The 27,455-nt window shown below is 35.2% G+C and overlaps 1 protein-coding gene and 1 pseudogene across 1 annotated transcript in view; one reads left to right on the top strand and one right to left on the bottom strand.

The window, feature by feature from the left end:
* LOC120150899 overlaps positions 1–18,023 on the top strand; it is a 33,380-nt gene extending 15,357 nt beyond the window's left edge. The window contains exons 11-16 of the mRNA XM_039163501.1: positions 7,023–7,179; positions 11,549–11,601; positions 11,934–12,007; positions 12,315–12,440; positions 17,661–17,686; positions 17,799–18,023. Coding sequence (XP_039019432.1) covers positions 7,023–7,179; positions 11,549–11,601; positions 11,934–12,007; positions 12,315–12,440; positions 17,661–17,686; positions 17,799–18,023 — 661 coding nt within the window. The remainder of the gene's footprint in view (positions 1–7,022; positions 7,180–11,548; positions 11,602–11,933; positions 12,008–12,314; positions 12,441–17,660; positions 17,687–17,798) is intronic.
* A 3,238-nt stretch (positions 18,024–21,261) lies between these two features.
* Positions 21,262–26,813, bottom strand: LOC120150983 (annotated as a pseudogene).
* Between the last annotated feature and the right edge of the window lie 642 nt (positions 26,814–27,455).

Raw genomic sequence — 27,455 nt, 5'->3', positions numbered from 1 at the left:
TAAGACTCTATTTTCAAAATACAAAAATGATATTTCAAAATTGAAAAACGAAAATAATCTTATATCCAAGACCAACAATGAGCTTGAAAGTAAGATCAAAAAATTGCAAATCAAAATTAATGATTTTGAAAAGAAAAATACTGATTTGCATAACTTACTTTCAAAAGTTCATGATGATCATCAAAAGAAGATTGATGATCTTAAAACTTCTTTTAATAAGGTTGGAACAAAAAGTTTTGAAAAAGGTGAGAATTCAAAATCCAACTTTGTTAAGAAAAGTTTTTGAAGCTACAATCATAGAAGTCCTCAACGAATCTTGAATGGTAAAATTGTTAGGGTTCCTAAAGAATTCATTACTACTAAAGATAAGGATGTCATTCATAAATGGATACCTAAGGGGACTAGGATTTTGGAAACTAATGAATATGGACCCAAAAGAATTTGGGTACCAAAATCAAAAATTAATCTATGTTTGTAGGGAAAAGAGCATTGCTACAAGGCACGGGAAACAAATTCAAATTCATGGTACCTTGATAGTGGATGCTCGAGACACATGACCGAGGATAAAAAACGGTTCATAGAGCTTAACGCCAAAAATAGAGGAGAAGTGACTTTTGGTGATAATTCAAAAGGTCACATTGAAGGTATAGTTACAATAGGTAATACCTCTTCCATACAAATTAAAAATGTTTTATATGTGAATGGATTAAAGCATAATCTTTTGAGTATTAGTCAATTTTGTGATAAAGGATTCAATGTCATTTTTGAAACTAATGGTTGTAAAGTTATTGACATTGCATCTAATCGGATTATGCTTATTGGTCATAGAATAGGAAACATTTACATGGTGCATTTAGATTCTATTAATAACTAATTTATGCCTAGTTGCAAAAGATGAGCATGATAGTTGGTTATGGCATAGGAGACTAGGACATGCTAGCATGAGTGTTTTGCAACAGTTAGTTCAAGGAGAATTGGTTCGAGGGCTGCCTAAACTAAAATTTGATAATGATAAAATCTGTGATATTTGTGCTAAAGGAAAACAAAAGTGAGTTTCTTTTAAATCCATTAATGATGTGTCAACTAGTAGAGTATTACAATTGATTCATATAGATCTTTTTGGGCCAACTAGGACTACTAGCTTGGGTGGAAAACAATATGCATTTGTCTTGGTAGATTACTATTCTAGATATACTTGGGTTCTATTCTTAAATACTAAAGATGAAGCATTAGAAAATTTCATCACATTTTCAAAAGTAATCCAAAACGAAAAAGGTTACTCTATCACTAGTGTTAGAAGTGATCATGACACTGAATTTGAAAATCTTGGATTTAATGAGTTTTGTAATTCTAATGGTATTAACCATAATATTTCAGCACCTAGAACCCCTCAACAAAATGGAGTTGTTGAGAGGAAAAATCGAACTTTAGAAGAAATGGCTAGAACCATGCTTTGTGAAAATAATTTGCAAAAATATTTTTGGGCAGAAGCCACAAATACCGCTTGTTATATTGTAAATTGAGTAATGATTAGGCCAATTTTAAAGAAAACTCCATATGAAATTTTCAAAAATAAAAAGCCTAACATTAGCTATTTTCATCCTTTTGGATGTAAATGTTTTGTTTTAAACAATGGTAAAGAAAATCTTGGCAAATTTGATGCTAAAAGTGATTAAGGAATTTTTCTGGGTTATTCCTTAAATTCTAAAGTTTATCGAGTATTTAATAAAAGAACTTTAGTTGTAGAAGAGTCTATACATGTTAGTTTTTGATGATATTTAGTTCTACTAATGATGTTCTTTGCCAAGAATTTTCTAAGCTAATGCAAAGCGAATTTGAAATCAAGCAAAGAAAAAATGGCATCTTAATCAATCAAGCTAAGTACGTCAAAGATATGCTCAAGAAATTTGGACTGGAAAATGACAAGCCTCATGACACTCCAATGAGCTCTTCAACAAAGCTTGACTTAGATGAATGAGGTAAATGTGTAGATGTTAAATTATATAAGTCAATGATTGGATCTTTACTTTATCTAACTGCAAGTAGATCGGAATTTATGTTTAGTGTTTGCTTATGTCCTAGATTTCAATCATGCCCTAAGGAATCACATTTACTAGCTGTTAAGAGAATCTTTAGATACCTTAAGGACACTCCTAGTTTAGGACTTTGGTATCCCAGAGACTCTAGCTTTAGCTTGCATGCCTTTTCTGATGCAGATTATGGAGGATGCAAATTAGATAGGAAAAACACCTCTGGTACTTGCCAATTCCTTGGAAATATGCTGATTTCTTGGTTTTCAAAGAAACAAAATTGTGTTGCATTATCTACCACTGAAGTCGAATACATTTCAGCTGATAGTTGATGTGCACAAGTTTTATGGATGAAACAAAAACTTTTTTATTATGGAATTGAAGTAGATATCATTCCTATCAAGTGTGATAATACTAGTGCTATTTGTCTCACTAAAAATCCCACCCAACACTCTAGAACTAAGCACATTGAAATAAGACATCACTTCATTAGAGACCATGTCATTAAGGAAGATGTAGTTCTAGAATTTGTTAATACTTTGCATCAATTAGCGGATATCTTTACAAAACCTTTAGACAAGGAACGTTTTTGGACACTTAGGAGAGAATTAGGTTTAAATGACCTATCTTCACTAAGTGTTTAAAATAATTTTAGCACTTTAAAGAATAAATGAAAAATGCTTATAATAGTAATTTCTGATTACATTCATTGCTATTAGTTAGGTGGAGTTTATGATTCTTGATGAAAAATTAACTTTATGTTCAAATGTAGTTTAAAGATTAATTTGATTGATTGAACATAATTAATTTTTGATATATGAGTTACCAATACCACTAGAGAAGATTAATTTAGTATTTTGAGTGTTTAAAATACAGATTTTTGAATTATAGGACAGAGAGAATCGATACCCCCTTGAAAGGGAATCGATTCCCCCTTTGAAGGGGAACCGATTCCCCTTAGGGAATCGATACCCCCACGGGTTCTGGATATATCACGACCAGAAAACCCATTCTCTCAAAATCTCTCTTCTTTCTTAAACGTCGTTCATCCTCTCTTTCTCTCTAAATCTCTATTTTTTCCAAAATCATCAAATACAAGTCGGAATTATATCGTTCTTCAACTTCTAATCCTTGCAAACAACATCACATTCTCATAAAATCCAAATTTTCAAAGTAATATTTCAAAATCCTCTATTTCATTGATTTTTGAACTTAGGACTAGTTTTGATTAGTTCTAAGATGAACATTACATCGGGCATTGGTTATATGATAATTTTACAACCAGTTTCGTCAAAAACACTCAATTTTTCATAACTATTTTTAAATTTCAAAATAAAAAAATCAAAAATTGTTGTTTTAATTGATGTTTTTGATTCAATTATGTTTTCATAAAAAATATACGTATTATGATCTTCAAACATTATTTTCCAAATAGTTTTTCAAAACATTGCCCTTCAGGATTTGGTTTAGAGAACCTTGAAATATTGAGGACTCATTTGAGTTTTGGGTTTGATTATATTGCATACATATGTTTAAATTTGTAGGTTACATATTTATTCTGATTCTTAAACCATGTCAAATCCTAAACGACCTAGGATATTGTCTAGTAGCTCAAGTCAAAATCGACCTCTTATTCCTCCACCCAATCCAAATAACCCAAATATGACTATTATGAACTCTTGTTTCAACGTACCTGGTTGTGGACAAGATCTATACCATATGTACCATACTTGTTTTGAGTCATACAAAATCTGGGAAGAGCGTATCCCTTCGATCCAAGCTATAGAAGATATGGACTTCCAATATCTTCCTAATCTTAAATCCTAAAAGTTTGATAAACTCTTTAAACTCAAACCTTTGGTTTATCATCAATTAATCCATATTTTTCTATTCCAATGTGGTATATGTTCAACACGAGCGTCGATCTGAAACTATAGGAATTCGATCATATCTTTTAGGACAATTCATTTTTATTGACTCCGGCACAATCTCTACCCATTTTGGACTAGATAACTTAGGTTTAATGAAAAAGAGACTGTGGATTCACCCTATAAGTCTAAGGATAGTGAGAGTACCCTAATAACTCATCATGATAGTTTCCTTCATTATTTGATCTCTTGGTGGTTTAGACCATCCAGAGGTAGGTACTCTTCCCTTAGGAACATAGATATATGGTGGATATATTGTATCCAACATAAAAAGAAGATTAATCTGCCACATATCATCTTTAGTGAGTTTCCATAAACATTGTTCCTTCCAAGAATATAGAAACCTTGGTTTATGGTTGTCTCTTTAGTAATTTGTTTATCAAACTCGGTCTTTGGGTCAATGGGTTTATTGTCCCGAACTCATAACTTTTAATTATGAAACATTTTGATGTTCATTGATTGTTTTATTTTGGGTGTTTGAATTTGTTGGATAATTGGATATTTGAACTTACATGCTTATATATTTGGATTGATTTTTACTTTCATTTTGAGCTTAATGTTTATTTTTGCATCATTTACATATTAGTTGCATTATGACCAATTTTTGTCATTTTACATTATTTATGAATATTGAATTATGGAACTAATGGCTAACGTTTCTCTTGATTGTGATCTTAGCAGCTTAAGCTATATATATTTATAATCAATTAGCTTAATGATTTCAAAACCTTGTTTAAAATCTTTTAAGTGTCTTTTTGATTTAACAAAAAGGGGGAGAAATGTTAAAGTGTTTTAAAGGGGAGAAGTGTTAGAGTAAGGGGGAGTAATTTCAAAACTTGATTTCAAAATCTTAAAATTACTAAAATGTTTTGTTATATCAAAAAGGGGGAGATTGTTTAAAACATTTTGATATTTCGATATAACAAATTTGTTGAAACGATTTTTACCGGTGCGGGGCGAGATTTAGAAAACCGCGTCATTTTTAATTATTCTCTTTTCAATTGAATTTTAATTAAAAACAATACAATTTTAGAAACCCTCTCGTTTCGAAAAATTAGAAATTCCTTTACGATAAAAATATAAGGTTCGAGGAGTCGCCGCCAATCTTTGATTAGGGTGTGACTGGGCACCCAAAAACGTTGTCATTTTAAATAAAAATTTAATTTTAATTAAAACGACAAATTTACGGTCTACGTTACCAAAATCCAAGTTCGGGAGTCGATTACGTGTGGGGAAGGATTAGCACCCCCACAACGCCCTAAATCGGTACCTAGTCGATTAATTAATGTCTCTGTAACAAATTTCACAAGTTCGAGTTTAATTTGATTAATGATCCCTTTAAACAATAAAAATGGAAATTTGTAATATTGAAAAGCAAAAAAATATGTTAATTTAAAATTACCAAGTCATTAGAAAGATAAAGGATATTCGATTATTTAAAAATATCGAGACCAGATCTTTAGGTGAGTTCTAACGATCTTTTCTCAAATAATTTAAATAGCCGAATATTTCTATTTCTTTCATTCCCAAATTTTAAAGTAAAGAATCCATTTTTTTGTGACAATGACGGGATACACTTGTAATTTAAAACCGTCAAGAAAAACTTCCCTATGAGTTAAGAAAAGTTATTCTGACAATTTTAAATTAAGAGGGTATTACCCTTAATCCGATTATGTAATCAAGTTAAGTTATGCACATGAGGCCAACATGCTTTTTTTTTAAAATACACCTAAATATATTCGTACTAACAACACGCTCAAAATACTATATACATGCATACACTTAAGTAAATCTAAATTAAACCTACAATCATGCATAAAAATATTAGACAATGGACTAAAATATAAAGAAAAATAAGCAGCGTGCACTTTTCATAAATTTCATTTCCAGATACTCCAAATATAATATAACAAAAGTGCTACACAGGATCATAATGCAAGTTCCCTAAATTACACATCCAATGTAAAATTTGCGCAAAAACAACCATAACATGTAACTGGACTAAAATGAAACACGCTGAAAGTTAGGAGGTAAAATTGAAACCCCAAGAAAGCTCGATTTAGGGACCAAAATGAGACAGATCGAACCTATTGGACCTTACGCGTGGTTACCCCCAACCATCCCAAAACACGGATTCCCCCTAGCTATCAAGACGCTGCCGTTTTGGAGCCGTTCAAAACTACGTCGTTTGGACGTATGAATATAAAGGATTTTAAGGTAAACTTTGGAACCCTAACTCATTATTTCACTCTGCCTAAACCAGAAAACCCTCACCCCTAACCATTTTCTCTTCAAACTCTCTCCATTCCCAACCTCAAGCCTAAACTTAAACAAAAACCCCCAACACCAATGGCCACCGTGGCATCGTCAACCCCAACGATTTTGATAAGGAACCAAGCAAACCCTAAGCCTTTCTTTTACCCATAAAAACCTAGGTCTAATTTCTTCAAGTAAAAACCCCATTGACAGAACCCTTCAAATCCCTCAAACACACGACGTAACTGGCCTCTCACTCACCTCCACCGTTTTTCGATGCCAGTATGGACTATGGGGACAAAAACTAAACTACAAACCTACATGCAAAACCCTTAACCTAGAAACCCGAGACTAACCCTTTAAAACCCAGACTCCATAAACCCTCTCTCACGCAGCAATAGTAGCCTAGAGGTGGAAATCTTACCCTCGACGACTCAGTAGGGCTCGGGTTTTATGCGACGGTGATGGTTTCTCTTTTTAATACAAGGAAGTAAGGGTTCTGTTTTTCCCTTTTTGTTGATTTTTGCTCTTCGATTGTTTATGGGTTTGTTGCTCAAAGCTTTTGGGGTCGCTGTTAACGATTTCCTTTTTTGGTTCTCTCGATGATTCGTTTTTTTGGTTAATTTGTGTTTTCTTTCTATTTTCTGTTCTTCTCTGCTGCTGATCGGTTCAGGATCACTCCTCTTTTGTGCTTTCGTTGTTGGTTGATCATCTCCCCCCTCGATTTCATTTTCACTGTTATATCTAGTTGATTTTTCTTTCTGTTTTCTGTGCCTTTCGTTCTGCTCCTTGCTTGGTGTGCTTGCAGGTCACGGGTGCGAGCTGGTCATAGGGCTTCAGCTGCCCGGGCACGGGTAGTGGGGAACAGCCCCGAGGGACTTCACGTGGGTAGCACTCGGTTGGTTCGCGCACTGTCTTGGAGTTCTGAGAGCATCTATGCGCTGGCTCGGGATGCTTGGGACGTTGTGAGCCGTTGGATCCTGATGACAGATCCAACGGCCTTCATGTTACGGCGCTGGAAGTTGGGATAGGAAACCCTAATGACTTAGGGTCTCTACAATTGGGTTGTTGAGCTCTTCATTAGTTTGGGTATTGTTGTAATATGTTGGCAATTCGGGCCTATAACAATAAAACACTTAGTAACTCCATTTATCATGCATATTAATTCATATACCCATAATACATACATACATACATATATATATATATATTTACAGGACCACAAACATAACTACTCATATAAATAAAAGAAACGGTCAATACGTAATTAAACACACATACCAATAATAAACTAATAGATATACAAGACTCGATAAAAAAACTAGAGAATATAAAAAAATAAAATAAAACAAAATAACAACTAAACGAGAGCCCCGGAAAAAATGAGCATCTACAGCTGCCCCTCTTTGCTCATTATCGTGTAACGAGAATGGAGCAAAGATCAATAGATGGTCAAATTTGTCCGACTATGAAAAATTCCAAAAATTGATTCGTTTTACTGAAACTTCATGGTGAGTGAGATTTGAAAAGAATCTTCTACAAACGGGTTCACTCCCTATTTCTTTCAGGTAGTATAGAACTCGAATAATCTTCAATAATCGTTTATGCTCTCTATTTCTTCAGAGAGTATGAGACTCGAACAATCTTCAACAATCGTGGCTGCTCCCTATTTCTTCAGAGAGTATGAGACTCGAACAATCTTCAACAATCGTGTCTGCTCCCTATTTTTTCAGAGAGTATGAGACTCGAACAATAATAACAATCGTGTATGCTCCCTATTTCTTCAGAGAGTATGAGACTCGAACAATTTTCAACAATTGTGTTTGCTCCCTATTTCTTCAGAGAGTATGAGACTCAAACAATCTTAACAATCGTGTTTGCTCCTTATTTCTTCAGAGAGTATAAGACTCGAACATCTTCTTCAAACGAGTTCGTTCCCTCTTTCTCTAGGGAGTATATAACTCGGACATATTCTTCAAACGGGTTCGCTCCCTCTTTCTTCAGGAAGTATAGAACTTGAATAATCCTCTGTAAATGGGTTCGTTCCCTCTTTCTTTAGGGAGTATGGAACTCGAACATCTTCCAATGGGTTCGCCCGCTCTTTCTCTAGGGAGTATAAAACTTGAACATCTTCTTCTTACGGGTTCGCTCCCTCTTTATCTATGGAGTATGGAACTCGAACATCTTCCAACGGGTTCGTTCCCTCTTTCTTTAGGGAGTATGGAACTTGAATATCTTCTTCAAACGGGTTCACTTACTCTTTCTCTAGGGAGTATGGAACTCGAATATCTTCTTTAAATGGGTTCGCTCCCTCTTTCTCTAGGGAGTATAGAACTCGAACATCTTCAAACGGGTTCGCTCCCTCTTTCTTAGGGAGTATGGAACTCGAACATCTTCAAACGGTTCGCTCCCTCTTTCTCTAGGAGTATAGAACTCGAACATCTCTTCAAATGGGTTCGCTCCTTCTTTCCTTAAGGAGTATGGAACTTGGATATCTTCTTCAAACGGGTTCGCTCCCTCTTTCTTTAGGGAGTATGGAACTCGAATATCTTCTTCAAACGGGTTCGCTCCCTCTTTCTTCAAGAAGTATAGAACTTGAATAATCCTTTGCAAATGGGTTCGTTCCCTCTTTCTTTAGGGAGTATGGAACTCGAACATCTTCCAACGGGTTCGCCCCCTCTTTCTCTAGGGAGTATAGAACTTGAACATCTTCTTCTTACGGGTTCGCTATCTCTTTATTTATGGAGCATGGAACTCGAACATCTCTTCAAACGGGTTCGCTCTTTCTTTCCTTAAGGTGTATGGAACTCGGATATCTTCTTCAAATGGGTTCGCTCACTCTTTCTTTAGGGAGTATGGAACTCGAATATCTTCTTCAAACGGGTTTGCTCCCTCTTTCTCTAGGGAGTATAGAACTCGAACATCTTCAAACGGTTTCGCTACCTCTTTCTTTAAGGAGTATGGAACTCGAACATCTTCAAACGGGTTCACATTCTCTTTCTCTAGGGAGTATAGAACTCGAACATCTCTTTAAACGGGTTCCCTCATTCTTTCCTTATGGAGTATGGAACTCATATATCTTCTTCAAATGGGTTCGCTCCCTCTTTCTCTAGGGAATATAGAACTCGAACATCTTCACTTGCTTCACTATTCTTTCGTGAAGGCTTAAGTTGGTTTGCTTCAAAGGTCAAACCTAAAAAATCAAACGATACAACTCATTAGTGTATGCTTGAAGATTTGAAAAACATTATACTCAAAATTTAGAATTTAAGATAATCTTTTTAAATTCATTTATCTGGTGAGAGCTTGTCTCGCCACAACTAAATGCGAGAATCTTCCTTGACTTGGATGTCATTTGAACATCTCCTTTCCTAGGGCCTTGAATTGGTTAATGACTCCTCGTACGTGTCTCCTTTAATCACTTGATCAGCTTCTTCGTATCCGAGAATCTTCGATTTTCTTCCACTTCTAATGATCTGATGGTATGCTCCAACACTCTTCTAAGAAGGCTTAAAATGGATTGCTTCACTACTCTTTGGTGAAGGCTTTAGATTGATTTGATTTACTACTCTGTGGTGAAGATCGAGTTGTTTCACTACTCTTTGGAAATGGCTTAAGATTGACTTTGCCCCAATCTACTGTGTGCAAGTCACTTTAATCGATTAATTACTTTCTTCAGACACGAAAATCCTTGTTTTTCTTCTACATCTGATGGTCTTCACTTCAAAGCAATGCTTCTTCTGTGGATTAGACCTCTCTGTTCTTCAGGGTATGTCTCTTTAAATACAACTCCTTATGCTTGAGGTTTGAAATCTTCCTTTCAATCATAAAGATTTTAACATTCTATCTCTTCTCTTTTCGCTGGAAGATTTGTCAAAATCATGTTGTTATGCAAGAAACACGAATTCAATTCAATATACCAGTGTAATGCATTTTCTTTTATGCAAATGATGTTTTCATGAATGCATAAATGTTGAATATATATTCACTTGGCTTTAAAGTAGTGAGCTCGATCTTCTTCCATTAGATCATCCTTTCCAGGGTTTGCTCTGGATACCCATACAACATCTAATTTTAAAATTGTATCTTTGACGAGCCCTTGATCTTCTTCTATCTTCTTGTCGTCTTTGTCTTCTGTCTTCATTTTGGAGGAAACATTTTCTCTCTCAACTTCTTGCTATGGTCAGAAATATGACTGTGTTGCCCAATTTTTGGATACTATGTATACGACTACGCCAAACTCCACAAAGATCAAAGGGAGAGATGCATCTATTCTGATTTAACTCTTGCAGTACATCCAAGGAGGATCTACCCCAATTCTTCATGTCACCAAATCATGTCTCATTTTAACCTTGGAGTCGCGTAAGACAACCTTCATCTTGGGTAATGAAAACAACACATGATCGCAATATCGACTCAGCATCATATTTACTGATTCATAAATCATTTGACAACATATTCATCTCTTCATGTGGCTTCTGCTCATATCTTTCAACCAGAGAAGCCCTTTTCATAATCTTCAGAGTTTTTGCATGGTATTACCAGGATACCCAAAACTCAGTGGAAATTATAAGAGTAATGCAACTGATGATGAACAAAATGATCATATACAGTAAACCCCACTGTTATTGTTTCACCATTTTCACTCTTCATACATTTCTATCACTTTGGAATTATTTGTTCAATTCAATGATCATTCCACGGGTCTTAATAGGCTTCCAAAGATGCCCCACATTAACACCTCTAGCAGAAATAGGCCTTCACTAGTGCTGCAACATCATCTTATACTGGTACGGACCTTCAAAATTCCCCAACACCCCAAGTTGTAAGGCTCACTCTCAATGCCTTCTTGGTCTGAGTCTTGTCATCTCAACATGATGTGGGTTCAGTCATGCCCCGACATTATCTTATACTGGTAGAGCCTTCAAAATACCCCATCACCTCAAATTGTAAGGCTCATTCTTCATGCCTCCTTGGTCTGAATCTTGTCATCTCAACATGATGCGGGTTCAGTCGTGCCCCAACATATCCTAACTTGAATGCTCTCATTCTGGTGTCACTACATAGTAATGTTGTCAAATAGTTTGAGGGCTTTTCTTCATGCTACTTAAGAAGTTATCAACCATTCTAACACAATGTCTTGCATTTTTATACAAGCTGTAAAATGTGCCCCTTCTGAACAATGAGGTCGTCCTCTTCTTGATGGGTTACTGACAGCGTCACAAGGGAATATTACAATTCCTTCCTTCATTAATTCTGATTTATTGGACCATCTGCTTCAAGCTCAGGGAATACTTCATGTTCTAACACTGTTTATTCTCTTTCTTCCGATAGAGGCATAATGAGCCTCACCAGCTGCAAGGACTTTTCACGTTTGAAACTGTCCTGTTTGAAAATGTTTTTCCCTTTTCTCTTATTTTTAGGGAATGTGAAAAATTTATGAATAAATCTCAAAAAACTTGTCATTTCCCTCGGACTCACAATTGAAACAAATTGTAAAACAAGAGTTCAATGACTATTAAATAAGTTAAATTTTCTTTTAATCCTTAAAAAAATATATACATTTGACAAGTGTAAAGACTAATGCTGAAAAAAGGCTTAAGCTGACTTGGGAAGGTAATGTGTTTTAGTTTGGCTTCTTATCCTTGATTTTGGCGTTTTATTGATCTGACGAGGCAACCATTTTGTTTCTCTTCTGGAGATGTTCACTGGTTCTCAGTCTTCGTGAGCGCCTTTGGACTGTGGGATACTTTATCGAGAGATGTTATTCACCTTTTCCCCCCAGTGTGGAAGGTGATCCTTGGTTTAGGTTGAATCCGAAAGAAAATACTATAAGCTCAAAAGGGGACAACAAAGGGGTATATATATACATATATTTGAAGGGATAAATGAAACAAAGCCGTTCATCATCTCATACATGGAAGTCTTTGTAAAAGAGGTATTCCCAGTGGGACGAATATTTAGGATTAACCCTATTTGTATGAAAAACAATATAATTAATGCATGATAGAATTATTTCAATGATTCCTTTTATTTCTTCTTTTCTATGTGGTCCTTGCATGTCTTTTATCTGAAACACTCCATCTTGTCTTTCTCGCAGAAAAGGTCCTCGTCATGCTCTTAGGATTTATTGAGGCTGGGGCAGTGATGTCAATGTTCGATCTTGGTGTTATTTCGGGTAAAAACCCCAACAATGGTTCTTTCGACTTTGGATGGGACATGGAAGGTCTAATCTTGCCTCTTGTCAAAAGCATATAATTAATGAAGTAGCAAAACAACCTTTAACTTATTTGATATTCAAAGAATTACAAGATTAAAACTTGATTCATTGCTCGCGACCTTTGGAAAATGATTTAAGTTCATTTAAAAAATCCTTTCCAAAAGATGAGAAAGAGGAAAAAAATATGTTCAAACAAGATGTTGCAAATGACAAAAAGTTTCATGATGAACAAAATAATTTATCATAATTAGGATACCCCCATTGTTCTTCTGATGTAGTGGTGTTTGATTCGATCAGGTGCTATATATTGTGCTTTGGTGCTCCACTCTAGCTCGTCATCCATTGTTCCACCATTTCATGTGTCAATGTCCCATTTTTAACCAGCTTCTCTATTTCTTTCAACAGCGGCCTATAATTCCCTATAGAATGCCCCAATGCCCCCAAGTGAAAATCACAAACACTATCCTGATCATAGCTATGAGCAAAGGGTCTGGTTGCATTTTCACTGGCCTCGATGTGAGGTGTTGATATTTAATCAAATGGGGATACAGATCTGAGATAGAAGTTTGGAACATTTTCAAAGTATTTTCGATCTTGGGACTTTCTTTGGATGACCCGAGTAACTTGCTGCCCCTTTTCTTTTACGGTTGTAGGAGCTCTGGACGTGACATTCATTCACCTCATAATCTCTTCTCTCTTGATTTCTTGGGCTTTTGGAAGTGACTTTCAAGTTTCCTTTGCTGATTGCATCTTCAATTGATTCTCCAGCCACCATAAGATCTTTGAAGCCATTCGTCGAATTTCCCAGCATTAATTCAAAGAAAGGGGCTGGGAGAGAATCATGAAACATACATGATATTTCTTCTTCCAGCAAAGGAGGCTAAACTTGTGCTGTCACTCCTCTCCATTTTAGGGCATATTCTTTAAAGCTCTCAGTAGCTTTCATCCTCATCTTCTGAATGTGATGACGTTTTGGGGCTAAGCCTTTAACATATCGATATTGCCCCAGAAAAGCATCAGCTAAGTTGACCCAAGTCTTGATATGCTCTCTGTTCAAATGATTATACCAAACTACAGCTGGGCCAGCAAGACTATCATGGAAGAAATGAATCAGCAGATTATCATCATCTAAGTACCCTTCCATCTTTCTACAAAACATTTTCAGATGAATTAGGGGGAAACTGGTGCCATCATATTTCTCAAAATTAGGCACCCTAAATTCATGTGGGATGACCAAATCGGGGACCAAACTGAGTTCCCTAGCTTCTAACTCCTTATGAGAGGCATTAACAACCTTCATCTCTTTAACATATTCGTCCAACCACTTGAATTCATCTTCAAATTGCTCAAAATTGACGAGGCTCTTCCCTAAGTTAGAGTTAGATGCTATGGGGAAGATTATCACATTTGATGCACTACTCTAATGAGACTGGTGTCCTTTATCAGTGATTTCCTCTCTACAAACAGCATTGGTTGCCAGCACCTGGGTCATTTGATTCGATGCGCCTTGCAGAGAACCCGATGCTTGATTCCTCGTATCTTGTTGTAAATCAGCCAACTGTTCTTGCAACATATCTTGTGATTTCTCATTAGATTACTCCATTGCTTACATTTGTTTGTTCATGACGATGAGGAACATTATGAATGAATGCTCTTGTTATTACTGAACAAAAATCTTTCATAAGTTATTTCTGTGTCTCCATAGTTAATGCATATAAAATGCTTAAATAACTACATGCAATGCAAAATGCAAAATGCAAATGCAAATGCAAGAGGTGTTAATCCCAAAAGTGACACTTATAGAACAACCGTTCACTTAGATAACAAGAATTCAGTAAGTGCACCATGTAGTCAAAATACAACTGTGAGTCTTCATCTCTTCATTTCCTTGAGTCATACTCTTCATGGGATCTGGTTGCACCTCCAAAATTGTTGGCGCACTTTATTACCTTTGATGACGTCGGATGTCTTTAAATTGAATCTTGAAATCTTCATTCTTTCCTCAATACGAAGTGGTCTTTATGTCGTTATGAAGGGCATTTTTGTCTTTATGAATGGTCTTCTCGTCCTTGGTATGACTGTATCGATCCCTTGAGTCAACTTTTCACCTTTGCACTTTTAAAGAATTCTTCAATCAGCTTCAGATCTCTTCATTCATCGGGCGTCCTTCTTCGTGGATCGTTTGAACATCTCTGGATCTTCTGGTTTTGACTACATAGTGGAGAATTTCTTGCCTCAATATGGTCAGTCTTCTTGTTAGTCAATCACTTGCGAATTAACACCCCTCGATGACATGAGGATGCAAATGCAATAAAATCAAAATAAAATTGACAGAGAACAAAAACGGGTTAGTGCACATAAGATAAACAACAAGATAGTGGATACCGTAAACATCAAATAAAACCTACCCTCACATGATGGCTACCAATCATGCTTTAGTAGATCCTACCCAACATGATATATACCCACATTCTTTGTCATTCACATAAAATCCTAACTGCATGGTATCTAATTCACATGCTTTGTGCGGGAATATAAAACCTAACTGCATGTTTTTCTAGTTCTCATACTTATTGCAAAAATAAATTCGAGAAAAAGGTTAGAACGAGTTTCCCCTTTATGTCTGCGGACAGAGATTCAACATAAGATGGGTAGAGTTTCGGTATTTCTAAAAGGGTCCTCGAATTATCCTTTGCTGGTGCCCCCTTGGGCTTGCCAGACCCTCGATCTTCACCCATTATAGGATTAAAATGGATCAAGTTCAATTCAAGAGGATACACTTCCCTATGTCTATACGAGGAAACTCAATGTTTCACTCGTAAACATAAGGCATGTACCCCAGAGGTTATTTCTAAAGCCCATGCGGAGAAAAGTAATTTTTCTCACGTAAGCGTAGCATTCACCCCTACCTAACGGGACAGAGCACAGTTAGAAGGCTCTAAATATCGAATGGTTATAATGACAGTAAGGGGAAACCCATAATCCTTTGCCTCAATCCAAGAAACATCACAAACCAAAGTAACGTTCAGAAAACTGAAACATGCAAATCACACGTTAGTACAACTATTTACTTGTTGACCAAATTACAAATTAAAATGCAAACAAGAAATTTAAAACAAACAAGGGATCAAAAACCAAATTAAAACGAACTTATAACTTTCGTTTGCAAATACAATTAATTAATCGACTATCGGCCTGACTCTCTAAAAAAAGTCCCCAGTGGAGAGTCGCCAAGCTGTAGAAACGATTTTTACCGGTGCGGGGCGAGATTTAGAAAACCGCGTCATTTTTAATTATTCTCTTTTCAATTGAATTTTAATTGAAAACAATGCAATTTTAGAAACCCTCTCGTTTCAAAAAATTGAAAATTCCTTTACGATAAAAATATAAGGTTCGAGGAGTCGTTACCAATCTTTGATTAGGGTGTGATTGGGCACCAAAAAACATTGTCATTTTAAATAAAAAATATAATTTTAATTAAAATGACAAATTTACGGTCTACGTTACCAAAATCCAAGTTCGGGAGTCGGTTACGTATGGGGAAGGATTAGCACCCCCACAACGCCCTAAATCGGTACCTAGTCGATTAATTAATGTCTTTGCAACGAATTTCACAAGTTCGAGTTTAATTTGATTAATGATCCCTTTAAACAACAAAAATGGAAATTTGTAACATTGAAAAGAAACAAAATATGTTAATTTAAAATTACCAAGTCATTAGAAAGATAAAGGATATTCGATTATTTAAAAATATCGAGACCAGATCTTTAGGTGAGTTCTAAAGATCTTTTCTCAAATAATTTAAATAGCTGAATATTTCTTTTTCTTTCATTCCCAAATTTTAAAGTGAAGAATCCATTTTTTTGTGACAATGACGGGATACACTTGTAATTTAAAATCGTCAAGAAAAACTTCCCTTTGAGTTAAGAAAAGCTATTTTGACAGTTTTAAATTAAGAGGGTATTACTCTTAATCCGATTATGTAATCAAGTTGAGTTATTCACATGAGGCCAACTGTTTTTTTTTAAAATACACCTAAATATATTCGTACTAACAACAAAATACTATATGCATGCATACACTTAAGTAAATCTAAATTAAACCTACAATCATGCATAAAAATATTAGACAATGGACTAAAATATAAAGAAAAACAAACAGCGTGCACTTTTCATAAATTACAAGTTCCCCAAATATAATATAACAAAAGTGCTACACATGATCATAATGCAAGTTCCCCAAATTACACATCCAATGTAAAATTTGCGCAAAAACAACCATAACATGTAACTGGACTAAAATGAAACACGCTGAAAGTTAGGAGGTAAAATTGAAACCCCAAGAAAGCTTGATTTAGGGACCAAAATGAGACAGATCGAACCTACTGGACCTTACGCGTGGTTACCCCCAACCATCCCAAAACATGGATTCCCCCCCCCCCCGCTATCAAGACGCTGCCGTTTTGGAGCCGTTCAAAACTACGTCGTTTGGACGTATGAATATAAAGGATTTTAGGGTAAACTTTAGAACCCTAACTCATTATTTCACTCTGCCTAAACCAAACAACCCTCACCCCCAGCCGTTATCTCTCCAAACTCTCTCCCTTCCCAGCCTCAAGCCTAAACCTAAATAAAAACCCCCAACGCCAATGGCCACCGTGGCCTCCGTCAACCCTAACGGTTTCGATGAGGAACCAAGCGAGCCCTAAGCCTTTCTCTTACCCATAAAAACCTAGGTCTAATTTCTTCAAGTAAAAACCCCATTGATAGAACCCTTCAAATCCCTCAAACCCACGACGTAACTGGCCTCTCACTCACCTCCACCGTTCTCTGATGCCAACATTAACTATGGGGACCAAAACCAAACTACAAACCTATATGCAAAAACCTCAGCCCAGAAACCTGAGACTAACCCCTTAAAACCCATACTCAATAAACCATTTCTCACGCAGCAATAATAGCTAGAGGTGGAAATCTTACCCTCGATGACTCAGCAGGGCTCGGGTTTTGTGCGACGGTGACGGATTCTCTTTTCAATAAAAGGAAGTAAGGGTTTTGTTTTTCCCTTTTTGTTGATTTTTGCTCTTCGATTGTTTATGGGTTTGTTGCTCAAAGCTTTTGGGGTCACTGTTAACGATTTCCTTTTTTGGTTCTCTCGATGATTCATTTTTTGTTGATTTGTGTTTTCTTTCTATTTTCTATTCTTCTCTGCTACTGATTGGTTCAGGATCCCTCCTCTTTTGTGCTTTCGTTGTTGGTTGATCATCTCCCCCCCCCTCGATTTCATTTTCACTGCTATATTTAGTTGATTTTTCTTTCTGTTTTCTGTGCCTTTCGTTCTGCTCCTTGCTTGGTGTGCTTGCAGGTCACGGGTGCGAGCTGGTCACGGGCTTCAGCTGCCCGGGCACGGGTGGTGGGGAACAGCCCCGAGGGACTTCACGTGGGTAGCACTCGGTTGGTTCGCGCAATGTCTTGGAGTTCTGAGAGCATCTACGCGCTGGCTCGAGATGCTTGGGACGTTGTGAGCCGTTGGATCCCGATGAAAAATCCAACGGCCTTCATGTTGCGGTGCTGGAAACTGGGATTGTAGAAACCCTAACGGCTTAGGGTCTCTACAATTGGGTTGTTGAGCTCTTCATTAGTTTGGGTATTGTTGTAATATGTTGGCAATTCGGGCCTGTAACAATAAAACACTTAGTAAGTCCATTTATCATGCATATTAATTCATATACCCATAATACATATACATATATATATATATATATATATTTTTTTTTTACAGGACCACAAACATAACTACTCATATAAATAAAAGAAACGGTCAATACGCAATTAAACACACATACCAATAATAAACTAATAGATATACAAGACTCGATAAAAAAACTAGAGAATATAAAAAAAAAAAAACAAAATAACAACTAGAACGAGAGCCCCGGACAAAACGAGCATCTACAAAATTAAGATAAATGAATTTTAAGATTTTCCAAAAAGATTTTCTAAGTATATTCGATATAATTATTCGAATATCAAAATATTACTCCAAATCTTTCAAATGTCATTTTTAATCCTTACTCAAATGTAAAATTAAGTTTTAATCTTAAAATAATTTCAAAACAATTTTACAAAATATTTCGAACCATTTCAAAGCCAAAAATTTCAGATTGCTCAGAGGGAACAGATTTCCCCCCAAGGGGGTACGGATTCCCCCTAAATGGTTTGGCTTCGAGAAAAACAGAATGCTCGGAAGGAACCAATTCCCCCTGTTTAACGGTCGAAATATTTGAATTTTACACTTAGGGAACCGATTCCCCATGAGGGGGTACCGATTCCCCCCACGCTCCAAGCAGAAATATTAATTGTTTTCACACTTAAATGGCTCCAATAACTTCATTAATGATCCCAACGTTCAGAAGTGATTCAAGGTGTATTTAAACAAGCTTAGAAGCCATTGATCAATAACAAGAAACAAAAAGCAACTAGAATCAAGAGAGAATCAAAGAAAAAGCATCAAACCTTAAGTTTGAGCATTTCAAGCCTATTTTTCATTCAATATTCATTTTGCTTTCAAGAACACTTATTGTGCTCAATTATATTTATTCTTGAGTGTTCTTTCTTTGTTCTAGAATTGTGCAAACATCTTACCTTGTGAGGTTTTTCTTGTAAGTTTGTGAAATTTGTAATCTTCTCTTTGAGAAAAAATGTTCTCAAGAATTGGGGTATAATTCTTGAGGGTGTTGTAAGGTTATCTCTTTGGCCTCAAAAGAAAGAACAAATTAGTGAATTTGTTGGAAAATCCTTAGTGTAGATAGTTAAGGTAGTGGACGTAGACTTTGATTGAGAAAGTCGAATCACTCTAAATCGCTGTGCAAATACTTTCAATTTTCTGCAAAAGCTTCCACAAAATTTTAATTACCAATTCACCCCCTCTTGGCCGATTCCGTCAATCGATTACCTCAACAGTTCAACCTGGCAAATCGTATGCAGTTCAAAGTGCCATTTTTTAAGAACTTATTGGTTAAAAATATGCATGCTTACGTCAGTTATTCTACAATGAACCCCAGTTCAGAAAATTAGAGTTAGCGAACTAGAAAACGACTTGTGGTTTTCGATTTAGTTACATTGGATTTATGTGGGGTTTTTTTTAGGGGTGTGTAAAATTACCCGACCCGGTTGACCCGACCCGCCGACCCGGATCTAAAAAAATCGGATAATTCTTTAAAAAAAATTACCCGACCGGGTCGGGTACCCGGCCCGACATTTACCGGGTCGGGCCCGGGTCACAAAATCTAGTTTTTCCGGGTACCCGGTTACCCGAGTATCCGGTTAGTTTTTATTTTTTTTATTTTTTTATATATAATTATATAAAATATAATGAATTATTTATATTATGGATTATTATATTTTGTATTTTGAACTTTTAAATTTTATGTTCGGATATTAGAGTATGTAATTCGAAGTTTTGAACATTTAAATTTGTGTATATTTTTTTAAATTAATAATTTGAAAATAAAAAATTAAAAACCGGGTATCGAGTACCCGATTACCGGGTACCCGCAAAATCCGGGTACCCGATTACCGGGTACCCGTAACATCAGGGTCGAGACACGGGCCGAGAAATCGTCGACCCGGAAGTTCCGGGTACCCGGAAATCGGGTACCCGAAAATCCGGGTACCCGGATTTGCACAACTGTGTGTTTTCTTGGCTTTCTCAAACAACACCTCTTAATGGTTGTTGTTGTTATATTTTATCTTTTACAACATCAAACTTTGAAGGTTTGTGGATTTGTTTTTGTTATTTGGATTATTACACTTTTAATTATTGAGGTTTGCTTGTTTTATTTTTAATTTTCGGATTCCAAATATCATCACCATCCAGTATAAAGCCAAAAGCTTTGGGTTGGAGTGCCAAAATTAAAGATTTTCTATTTAATAAAAAGTTAAAAGAGGTTATATTGAGTTGTTGAAGTTAAATATATTTATATTATTTTGATTAAAAAAATAGACCACAAATATTACTTTTATTTTCTATAAAAAGTGACATTTGTATGTCATTAGAAGTTATAAATGTGAATTTAAAGTTTTCAACGATTTTTACTTCTTTAACAACCTAAAATAGTGAATATAAATAAGATCACCAAAAGCCATTACCAACAACAAGAGACAGGAATCAGAGTGTTCAAAGAGCAAAATCAACCTATAAATGTTGTGTTCAAATTTGAGATAACAATAGTCTTTTTAATTACTCATGTCGTTTAATTTCTATAAAATAATCGAGTAAAATTAATTCGAATTTATTATTTACCATGTTTAAATAGAAGTTTGGTTTGAATATTTAAACTGCGGATTGATTCAATGGGTAATTCAACTTGCTTGTTCATTGGGATTGAGGTTACAATCATTGATGTCGCTAATCAAATTCTACATGTTTTCAGGATTTTATTTACTATTTTACACTCGTGCTTCACAGTTTTGAATTGTAGAATTTCTTGAATTGTAATTTTTTTACAACAAAATATATACTAAGGAGGGGAAAATTGTAAATAAAAAATTTACTATTTATTTGATTTTTATACTATAATGAAATTCTCATTTATGTTTTTGGTCTCTTTACTTTCATTCCACTCATCATTTTTCATTAAAAAGAAATTAACATGAATAAATGAGAGAGAGTCACATGTAAAAATAAGTAGAAATTTTAAATATTATAAAAATTAAGAAACCATAAGAAAAATATAGAAATTCTTTAAAAAAACAATTTATTTTTTAAAATTATAATTATATTCAACCATTTTAAAAATTTTAAAAATCATTAAATCGTTGCAAAAAATCATTAAAATTCTTTAAAAACATTAAGAAAAATGTGGTGGATTCTATAGTTGAATCTTATGTCAAGGCCGGACTCACAGCGATCACCATTGTACATGATCATATATAAATAGATTAAATTTTACAATGATGTTAATAAGTTCCCGGTCACCTGCTGTCACAGTTCGTCAATGGTTTGTTATCTGAACTGACGGCATCGGTTCCATAGTTGCCAACATGTTTTTCAGATATCATTGGAGGTGGATTTGTAACAGAGCCATGAATCTGTCATTTCAATCCATTACGAAACATGAACTTTCTTCGAGTTCGTAAAATGAAAAACGGCGGGCGATAAAGGAATGCTTACCATGCCATGGGACTTCAACGACACGGAACCGATAACCAGCCTTTGAGATGGATCTGAAGGCCTGTGAAATAGTAGGTGTGCGATGGATCTATCTATAGGGTTTGTGTCAGTTTCCATATCCATAAACCCAGTGCACCTGGATAAACCAAAATTTAGAATTATGAATTATCTGAAAGATTAGATTAACTCAGAACGAAGATGACTTAACAATTGGACCCTAAAACTCCATTCTATACACCACCATTAACTATCTTATGTTTAGTTTAAGTAGTGATATTGAGAAATTCCAGGAAATCCACGATTCAAGTAACTAAAACATACTTGTTTGTTTCATCGGCCACCAATGAACCACTTGCATCTTTTTCATCACCGATGCCACCTTTCATTTTTGAGCAATTGTGCCTTTGTTTGCCACTCGTAGCCAAACGATACAGGCTATCCCGTATGCACAGTTTTGTCCTGATATCCAACTGAAATTTCAAATATTTTGACTGGATCAATACCATGTTTACAGATCAAGTAACAAAAACACGTGCAACTTGCACATAAGAAAACCTTTGCATCTACTATACCTTTTCCATGACTTGTTGAAGCTGTCGAAAACTAGTTGCTTCTTGTGAGACTTCATCCAAAGGAGAAATTGCACAAGAGCTTTCCCTTGCATTTGAAGATTCTCTTTCCGCCGGATTTCCGACACTAACTTCTTCGATTTCACAAATTGCCATCTTACTTTCCGTTTTTGCAAGTTTGGCATTTGTAGTAGTTGGCTTTCCCCTCTTCTCAATGGTTATAATGGCAAGAGCTTCAAATGAAGGACCACGAGAACACTCCATAGACCGTACCAGATTTGATGCATAAGATGATTCGTTTTTCGAAGAAGGATGACCATTATTTCAGATTTTGCACCAGACAGAGTTGGACAGATTGAAACTTGATCAGAAGAATTTCTGTAGCTGAGATGCATATGAGGAATATCTATCTGTATGTCATTCACAGAATCAGGTCCAATGTTTTGTTTGTTCCGTTGTAGGTCTGACGAGGAAAACAGTTGACAGGATGAATTGGCTGCAAACTGCTTGATGTTACCATACTGAGTAAGCGAACCACCATTTTCCAGATATTGGTCTTTTCTTTCTCCTGATGCTCTATGCTGCTTTGAATGCTTTTCTTGTGGACTGATCTGTAATTCGGCAATGAAGAGACAACATAATGAAAATTCAACATGGCAACAATACATTGAGAAGAGGTTATAAAAAAGAATCTTCCATTCTGAACCAGATTAAGAGTGGATCATATTGATTATTATCTAAATCAATTATGAACAAGCACTATAAAAACAAAGTAACCAATGTTGATAGAAATAGAAGGCAGCATTCTCCTTCAAAGTACCACAATACATATTGTGTAGCATTAAATTAAGAAAGAAAGAAATGTGAAATTTATTGTAGCATTAAATTTATTGCTAATCTTGGCCTTAATTTATTGTAGCATTAAGTTCATGTTGGAAAGATAAAAGTGCCTAGAAGACTTTTGAAGGATGATAAGTTCTAGGTGATGAAAACCAAATAACTAAATATTCCTAAATAAAATATGAAATTAAGAGAGAGAGAGAGATCATGTCGAAACAAGAAAGATTTTTCTAACCTGCTCACTGGGCGTCGAGTCATCCTTACTTTCAGATTCTTTATTGGCTACATGTAAGGAAGACATGTGAGTAAGACCAGCATTATCACCGCTCATATTAACAGAAGTTGTTTAGTCATTTAGAAATATACTTTTTTTGGAGTCAAATGTTGATGGACCTGCACTTGCTGGCCTGGAAATTGAACATTTCTCTTGTAGACTATTCAGTTTAGCATCAGCCTTCAATGCATCTTGAGATCCTTCAGCCAGTTCGGAAGGTGAAAACCAGGGCAAATAATCTTCATTACCGAAACTCCCCAACTCAAATGTTGAATCACAAATTCTGCAAGAAACTATGGAAGTTTGAGTTACTCCACGTATTGCTTTTCCTTGTGGGGTGCATGTACATGTATGTTGAATCACAACACAAATGCTTACTCAAATTAATACTACTCTGTAAACTTACACGCATTCATGCATCCATATGGGGTGTGTGTCCATATATGTGGTGGTTTTGGTTCTATGAATGTAGATACTCAAGTTGTACTCAAAACGGGAGGTCCTACTGAAGCTACTAGTCAGATTCTACATGATAAAAATAGCATGAATAATTAATGGAGGGATTTCAAGAACTACCTGAACATCCTGTCAACATCCTCAAAATTTCCCAAGCCATAATATAAAAGATCACCATTTGCTTTGTTGTTCTCGTGGTTATTATTAAAAAATCTGAGATCATCATCTGCTGCAGTTATGTGATTTAGTGGAAAACGGTAATAATTATTGTCTTCTGTGGCACACTTGTCAACCAAGATAGGATCATCAGAACAGAAGTCGCTTCCAATTGAATCTATCTTTCCAGTTTCAAGACCATGGCCGGACATCCTGGGTTCATCAGATGCCATGGTTCTTACTTCTTTGTGTGGGTCATTATCACCTGAAGTGGGAAACATGCTATCAGGAATGTGACGAATGTCGGACCATGGATCCTTTTCTAACATTCTGTTCTTGGTTAAAGTATGTAAGCATTTCTCCTTCTCCCCCAAAATACCATATTTATTTGTATAATCAGCACTGGTGACTCCAATCACTTCAAGTCGTGATTTTTTTTCACTATCACCTTGAATTTTCAACTGAGCCCTGTATTCATCAGCGGTACGCGGCACTATATGATCACCAGTATCTCCAAAATCATCCCAAACATTATCTTCGAGCTGTAACAACAATTATACAAGTTTAGTAATAATGGAAGTTTTAAATAAACTAGACAGATGATAGATTTTCCATCCCTTAGCGAGAACAACACAATTCTTAAAAAAAGAAATCCAACCAAAAAAATGAAGGCAACTAAGGAGGTCCAAGGCAAATCTGAAGAGCAACACTTCAAAAGAAAAGCCATCAGTTCTTAAGCCCATACTCTTGCACATTTCAACTACAAAATTTTTATCATTGCACTAGATAATCACTTTCTAGCACCAAAAATTGGAAATATTAAAAAATTTCAAGTTAGCATAACAACTCAAAGTGTATAAAATCTTATTAGAACATCTCATCAAGAAGAATATCTCAAAGGAATAGTTATTTGGCGCAATGATATTAGTCTCCTTATAAATATTTAAAAAATATATACTAGTCTCCTGATAACAAGCTTGGATTGAATCCTTCAAAAATGTTTTAAACTAAAAGATAAAAAAATGAATTTGGCAGTGAAATCCTCTGATGCAGATTAGATTGTCCAATGTCTGATGAGAAGAGCGAAATTCAACAACCATTAAGTATGACTTAGACCTTGCAGACATAAAAGATATTGAACAAATTGAACGCTAGGACCCTAATTATCAACAAAGTCAAACAGGCTGCAGCAAACCTGAAAATACAGGAACTAAAAAGCTTCAAACTGAAGTACTTCAAATATAAAATAAAAGGATGATAAGTTTTCCATCCCTTAGCTAGAACAACACAATTCCTAAAATTAATGCAACCAAAAGCATTAGGGCAACTAAGGAGGTCCAGGGCAAATCTGAAGAGCAATACTTCAAAAGAAAAGCCATCCAATGATGATTGCATCAGCATAAACCCCAAGTAATTCTGATAAGTAGTCATCTTGTTCGTGAGCCCATGCTCTTGCACATTTCAACTACAAGACTTCTACCATTGCACTAGATAATCGCTTTCTAGCACAAAAAATTGGCAATATCAAAAAAATTATTATGTTAGCATAGCAATTCCTTAAAGTGAATAAAATCTTATTTAGGACAACCCACCAAGAAGAAGACCACCAAAGGAATAGTTATTTAGTGCAATGATATTAGTCTTCCGATTTTTTATTTGAAAGAAAAAAAGATACTAGCTCCTGCTAACAATCTTGGATTGGAGCCATCATTAACGATTTCAACTAAAAAAATGAATTTGGGAGTCAAATCCATTAAACAAATCAGACTTTTCCAATCTCTGATGAGAAGAGCAAAATTCAACAACCATTATGTATGACTTAGACCTTGTCAGACCCCAAAAGATAATTAACAAACTAAACCCTACAAACCTAATTATCAACAAAGTCAAACAGGCCACAGCAAACCCGGAAATACAGGAATTAAAAAGCTTCAAACTGAAGTACTTAAGATTCTTCTTTTCATAACAAATTCATTACACCCTCTAATTTTCAATAAATACCTCCACTAATATCATAACAAAAGAGGCAGTATATCACACTATACAACGAATAAGTTCTGTTGAAATGTTAAACCTAGTGAACAACTGAAAGTAAAATCAAATCTCAAGCTGAATCAATAAGCTGAAACAATTGCATCAGACAAACTTTATTGGAATTAAAACACTTTTCTACTAGAAAACAAAAGTAAATGAATAAACTAAAAAGGTATATTAAGAAACTTACCTCATACATGCACAAGTCAGACATTTCTCTAAGATCCTTAACCACCAGTAAACACAAATCAAATATTTTGATCCGATGTTATGTTTATGGAAGATGATTTATGCCCGCTTTAGCTTACTGAAACACAAACATAATAACCACAACAAATTAGAAGAATCATTCATCAAAAGTTAACTTCCAAATTTGTGGAAAATAATCAAGTTTAAAATCGAAAAGCTCTCAATCGACAACAAACAAAAAAGTAATTACTTTTCAGCATCAAAGCACCAAATGCACCCACAACTTTCGTAGCAGTAAATTCAAAAAAATATATTAACAACAAAACAATTATATTGTAAGAGCGAATTTGTTTCAGATTTAGATTGACTTTCAGACATTTGTTTCTCTCTTATCTCAATTTATATAGAAAAAAATCTAAAACTCCGTTTCATGTTCTGCAGTTTCTCAGCAACCAAACAAAATTATATATAAACACACAATAAAAAAAAAATCCAAGGAAATCAACCGAAAAAAAAGTATCGGCAAAAAATGAAACGGAAAAGAAAAACTCACCTGAAATTGAAAATTTTCACCAGAAAATCAAATACTCCAATTCAAATAAGAAAAAGAAAACACTGATTTGCTTCCAATAAAGCGCACAATTTCACTAATACGAAGGCTTCAAAATCCACAGACAAAGTTATAGAGAATAACAGACAGAGCACTCGATTTTTTTCCTCCTTTTTTTCCTGAATGGGAATTAAAAAATATTTTATTATTTAATTATATTTTCGAAAGGTTAAAAAAACTAAAAAGGGATGTTGATTAAGTGGACGACACGTGGCGAGGAGATAAAAAAACGGCCGTAGTAAAACGGGTAGATATCACATATCAGAATTCGTGGATGGGTGTGGGGTTATGAGGTCCGATCAGTTTCTTTGACGTTATTGGTCCACGTCCGTTTTGGCTTTCAGAAGGTCGACACGTGTCCCGGGACCACATTGGTCGTGGAATTTTCAAACGTGGCGCTCACGTGGTTTGGCCGTTACTTGGTGGTTCGAAAATTCTTCGTTTCTTTATTGTGACGTTGAGTAGTTAAAAATTGCATTTTAAAAATAAATTTTAAAATGATCAAACAAGGATTAATTTTCTGAATATATTTAACTAAGAGTATTAAGATTAGGGATTATTATTATTTATTGAAGTCTCAAATTCGAGTATGGTATATATAAGAGTATGAGTGTCCATTATCAAATAGTTAAGAACCTTTGAATAGATATTATCTTCTACTCATATGAAATTTATCAAAAAAACAAAACAAGAGTTTAACATGTTGTTGATATGATATT

This window comes from Hibiscus syriacus, unplaced genomic scaffold (assembly GCF_006381635.1).
Source record: "Hibiscus syriacus cultivar Baekdansim isolate YM2019G1 unplaced genomic scaffold, ASM638163v2 tig00111027_pilon, whole genome shotgun sequence".
Taxonomy (NCBI): domain Eukaryota; kingdom Viridiplantae; phylum Streptophyta; class Magnoliopsida; order Malvales; family Malvaceae; genus Hibiscus; species Hibiscus syriacus.
The sequence above is the reverse complement of the archived record's forward strand: the minus strand, read 5'-3'. Positions and strand labels throughout refer to the sequence as shown.